Genomic DNA, 5,493 nt, shown 5'->3' with positions numbered 1-5,493 from the left:
TTTATATTTGTAAACGACATTATCTTATTTTTTACTTCTTTTTTCTTAAAAGGCTACAAAGATGGGGAAAGCACAAAATAAGTTTTAAACCTTCTCCTTTGAAAATCAAATGACCAGATGACTGGTTAAATAAAACTACCACTCAATCGAACCCCTAGAGACCATAACATAATATTATTTGATAATATAAATTCAATTTAAGTGAATGTGGTTCAAAGTGTAAGTACTAAACTTCATATACAGAGAAACATATCGAATCGAGCCTAGTTTAGAGGTTTGATTTCCACTATCTCATAAGGTATTGGATTTAAGTCTCCACCCGTACATTTAAAATTTGTCATAAATAATTGTAACAAATAAAAGAACAATAGTACAAAAATTATAGACTATAACAGTAGTACCCTTAAACATACTCTCTCATGTTCTGTGCTTTGATCCTTCTTTAATTGTTTAATTGCTTTGATCCTTCTTTAATTGTTCAGCATTGCATTTATGGGCGGCATACTTAAAATTCTAGGCCGCTTACAGGTTGTACAGACGCATGCCATACTCAAGTGGCTTGACCTACTAGACAATTAACTTATTCATCAATTGTGATAATTTATTTATAAATATTTATCAAACACAACGAACATTGATACATCACATAACCTGAAGAAAATTTGAGATAAAATTTCGATGTCTATTTTTTAAAAAGAAAGTGATTCTACTTCCATTTGTTTATTTGTGATGCACTCAATTTGGCAAATCCGAACATGGTCATATCTATCTATATCCATAAATAAAAGTCTCCAATACCAAATGTAAATAATAGGCAGTCATTGTGGTGAAATTACTAGGGATGGCAAAAATCCCCACAGGGACGGGTACCCTCGGGGATTTTTCCCATTCGGGGAGGGTATGTGGATAATTTCATACCCAATTTCTTATTCGGGGAGGGGACGGGGAAATTTTTTTACCTAATTTCTTATTCGGGGAGGGGACGGGGATGAGGTGGAATCCCCATCCCCTACCCATTTCCCCATTTTAATTTTTTTAAAATTACTAGTAAATAAATTATAAAATTTAAATTATAAAATTATAAATATTGGTAAAAATAAAAAATATCAAAATATTTATATTATTAAACTTTTAGGCCTAATTAACTAATTAAAGTCCTAAATTTTTATTTAGGATATTAAAAAGACCGAGTAGATTCTAATAGCCAAACATTTTTTTTAATTTTAATATTCTTTAAATATTTTAAACTTAAATCTATTTTTTATTTATTTTCAGATGTTATAATTGCTCACAACGAATCACAATTTTAATATCTAATCTAATCTAATCTAATATTTACTTTTGATTTGCTCCGATTTAACTATTGTGTTGTAAAGAGAATATTCCACATTTATAAAGTGCCCATGCCACCATTGAAAAAGTTAATTTTGAATCTAAATTCGATTTTATTTGTAACAATTTTGTATTAAACTATTAATTTGTTCATAATAGTTTGCAAAAGTTTGTATCCCTTGCATGTTGCGTTACTTACTAATTTAATGTATGTGACTTTTGTAATAGATATTAATGTAAGATATATTTCGAACTTTACTTTTATTTGAATTTTTTATTTTAATATGATTAACTCAAAATTGAAAAAAATATATATTAATTATTCGGGGATCGAGGACCCTCGGGGACCCCCTGTTATTATTCGGGGAGGGGATAAGGATTCTCTTAAGTAATTCTGACGGGAACGGGAAGGGGACGGGGACATACGCAAAATATCGGGGATAGGTACGGGGAGATCGGTCCCCTCCCCTCCCCTCCCCATTGCCATCCCTAGAAATTACTCTATCGTAGAACATTGTTTAACAACCACAAGATAAAACTGATAAATAATTAAAAAAATTATTCTTATAATCGTGTGATTATTAACAGTACTTTATGATGGAACAACTCCATTATATCCAAACCGTAAATAATATTATTAGAAGTGTACACTCCATTAATACAAACTAATGTAGCAATATTATATCATTGTGTCATCTCACATTTTTAAGGGGAAAAGGTCAATAATACTGTAACAATTATACGGCACATCACATTATTTTATACAAGGGTTTGTAACATTGATATTATTAAAACCAAAATAGTGACAACAGTTACACACTCTTATCACGAATACCCAACCAATGAGTTATGTGTAGGGGTGGACAAAAATACATGTGCCCTTCTCCCTCTCCCCCCGCCCAAAAAAAAAAAAACCATCAGCTCAATTCGGTTTCAAAAATTAATAAAAACTAATCGGTTCATATAACAAAAACCGAAAACTGAAAAAAAAAAAAAAAAATACAAAGGACTTAGCTGAAAAATAAATGAACCGATACCGTACCAGGAACCGAACCAATTCGATTCGGATTCTACAGAGAGCAAACACTGATTGGTTCAATTTGATTCAGAATAGAACCAAGCAATGCCCACCCCTTGTTACGTGCGCCATTAAAAATCTCTGCCATAAGTTAAAATATCAGGGGCTTCAACATACCAGGGAAAATGAATTTTACCACATTCTTTATCTCTTAAACCCAATAATTCCTGTTTTCCACCCCCATCAATTTACAGAGAACTAGGCACCAATTTCGACAAGGCTAATGCAAAGTTCCACAAACTCTTCAACTGTACAATATCAGGTTTGTTGAACAAATTAAGATGCATGCATAAATACACAAGCAAATCAACATACAAGGTCAACTGAAATGGGACATGGTAGAATTCTAAAAAAATAGTTAGTTCATATTGAGCTAACCCACCGTGGAAGCACAAGCATACCTCCAATGTTTAAACCCTCATCAAGCACAATTTCATAAGCGTAAAAAATGCAGAGTTAACCCATTAAGGTTCACAATCCTAAAATTACAAGAATGACAGAAGTGAAGTGATCAATTCTGGAAAAAGCCATTTCCAGATAACAAAAACAGAACAGATTTTTTATATACACACATAGATAAAGAAGTGTACACATGGCAGTTAGAAGTAATTGGAACGTATCAAGCAGTACAAGATAATAATAAAGAAACTCCTCTAAAAAGTTTTCCTCTCAGTATACATGCGTAAATACAACTGGTATGGTTAGCAACTGAAATCCCAATTGCTGTCATCTTTTAGCAAAATGAACACATCTTAACTAAAAAACCATGTTATACATTCTAAGATTCTAATGGAAATAGAGAAGTGACTATGCAATCAACAATCAAAAAAGGTAGCTACCGACCAAAAATGACGCTTCATCAGAGCAAATCTGAGAGACAACCAAGTGCAAGTGCAAGAAGTTTCCATATCTTTATAGTTAAAAGAACAACTGCGCTATAGTAAATACATACATGTAGATCTATAAAGAAACCTAAAGAGATGAACCAAAATATCTGAATGCTCCATGTGCCAATTCCCTACCCATTGAGACAGTTGCTTGTACGGCATCGCCTTGACCTCCTACTGACAACTCATACAGCATTGCACTACAGTAAATGTATACATGTAGATCTATATAGATACCTAAAGAGATGAACCAAAATATCATTTTCCCTACCATTCTTTCTTCTAACACACAAGTGACAAGACCTTAAAAAATAACGTATACAAGTTTCCAGGTATATAACCCACAGGATCCCAAAGGATTAATAACCAATCAATTGCAAGATAAATCACTAAAACACAGATAAATTATAAATTTCTTTTTCCCCGAAAACACATATCCTGACGAATGCCTATTACAGGAAGAATATGATGGGGAACCTTCACAGTTCCATTTACCTATTTTATCTGTTCCATTACCTGTCCTGTATTTTATTACTCTTTGCCATGCAACAATTTCCACGACATTTGATTTTCTAAGAAATGTAGCGATTAGATACCATTAAAAAATTATATTCCCATTCAATTCTTTAACTCACAAATTTCATTGAAGATACAAAATGGAAATTTGAATCAAAGCTAAAAGTCACAGATCTCATTAAAACTACAATGAACCATTCCATACGCCAATATCAAGCACCTATGATGAGCTATAAGACCATCTTGTCATCAAGGCTGCTAGTTATAAACTAGGTAAAGTCAGTCAAATACTTGATTAGTGTTATCCACAAGACACCTAATGATTTTGTTAATTCAATGAATCAGAGCATTACCTCTTACAGGGCCTCAAACAGAAACGTGTGCACCCACCAAGTGTTGCTCAAAAAGTGTAGAAAAGGACCAAACATATAGCCCAACAAAATTCTAACAAGTCTAGAAACAGCAATATACAAAATGAAAGCAACTACAATTTCATAAGTTCACCTCCAGGTAAACCCACTACTCTTTGAAAACGACCTATCTCTCCGACTCTTCTCCATAATCAATGCTCGTTCCCTCTCCTTCTCCATTTTCTCCCTCTTCAACCGTTCTTCCCTTAACTCCTGCAGCGTCTTCTTCCCACCATTTTTCCCTTCCTCCCGCACTTTTGTTGACTCATCATCCTCATTACTTTCATGATTCTCATCATGATTGCTCCGCTTTTCAAGGTACCATGGCAACTTAACTCCTTTCCCCGCAACACCATAACCCAACCTATACTTCTCATCCTCTGGCATCACAACCTTAGCCGATGATGCTACCTCCTCTTTCCTCATCTTCTTCCTCTTAAAACCATCTTTCTCAGTACTTCTTCCTTTTCCTTCCTTCTCCTCTAATTTGACAGGGTCAAAAATCTTAATCCCCTCAAACAGATTGATATGATTCGACTTTGATCCTGATTCATCTGTCTCTGTAACTGGCTCTTCCGAAGTCTCTTTGACAGGCTCCGGAGCTTGAGTCAATGGAGCCAAGCCACGGGAAGCCCTAAGACGCTCTAAACGGAACTCAGCATCTCGTTTTCTCGCCTGTTCACGCTGGAGCTGCTCTTCTCTTGCTGCAGCTTCTTCGTCTTTTCGAACTTTTTCTCTGTTTTCGTAATTGTACACATTCCACCGCTTTTGAGGCAGAATATTTAAGCCACCATGCCCTCCCATACTTGCACTAACTTGGACTTAACCTGCTATTGTTATTTAGGGTTTTTAGAAATTGAAATTCCTAAAAACTGAACTAGAAATAAAATTAATTATATATGGAATTTAAAACTATTAAGAAATTCAATTACACGACCAAAGTAGGCTTGTAAAATTAGGTCCCGATACTGTCTTGTGTGTTAATTTCATTAGGGCACAAACAAGAAAGGAAAATTTGAATTGAAAATTAGAAAGGGAGAAAGAAAGAAAGACCATAAAACAGAAAAAAAATTAGAAATTCGGAAACCTATAAATAATTGTGCATAAGCAAATAAAATGCGGAAATTAAAATAGAGTGAAAAACTATCAATAAATTCACTTACAGGCAACGATGGGAGGAGAAATACGCCGATATGGAAGCTAGAGAAGTCTTCGTCAAATTAAAATAATGGGTGATATTAATGGGTGTTAATTAAGGAGCAGATTTGCT

At 34.1% G+C, this 5,493-nt stretch overlaps 1 protein-coding gene across 3 annotated transcripts; it reads right to left on the bottom strand.

Annotated features, from left to right (window-relative positions):
- Positions 1-4,114: 4,114 nt before the first annotated feature.
- On the bottom strand, positions 4,115-5,493 carry LOC102618209 (uncharacterized). Of its 3 annotated transcripts, none has more exons than XM_006492544.4 (2): positions 5,387-5,493; positions 4,115-5,050 (listed from the first exon to the last, which is right to left on the bottom strand). In XM_006492544.4, the coding sequence occupies exon 2, from the start codon at positions 5,025-5,027 to the stop codon at positions 4,314-4,316; it is 714 nt and encodes a 237-aa protein (XP_006492607.2). In that variant the 5' UTR covers positions 5,028-5,050; positions 5,387-5,493; the 3' UTR covers positions 4,115-4,313. The 3 variants fall into 3 exon arrangements, with proteins under 3 accessions (XP_006492607.2, XP_024948944.2, XP_006492606.2); XM_025093176.2 differs by having other exon boundaries at positions 4,115-5,191; positions 5,387-5,486; XM_006492543.4 differs by having other exon boundaries at positions 4,115-5,053; positions 5,387-5,483.

Source organism: Citrus sinensis, chromosome 8 (assembly GCF_022201045.2).
Source record: "Citrus sinensis cultivar Valencia sweet orange chromosome 8, DVS_A1.0, whole genome shotgun sequence".
NCBI classification, from domain to species: domain Eukaryota; kingdom Viridiplantae; phylum Streptophyta; class Magnoliopsida; order Sapindales; family Rutaceae; genus Citrus; species Citrus sinensis.
Note: the sequence above shows the minus strand (reverse complement) of the source record. Positions and strands in the feature narration are given on the sequence as shown.

Excerpts from the sequence above, each read along its gene's own strand:
- LOC102618209 (XM_006492544.4), bottom strand. The coding sequence starts at position 5,027 with ATGGGAGGGCATGGTGGCTTAAATATTCTGCCTCAAAAGCGGTGGAAT.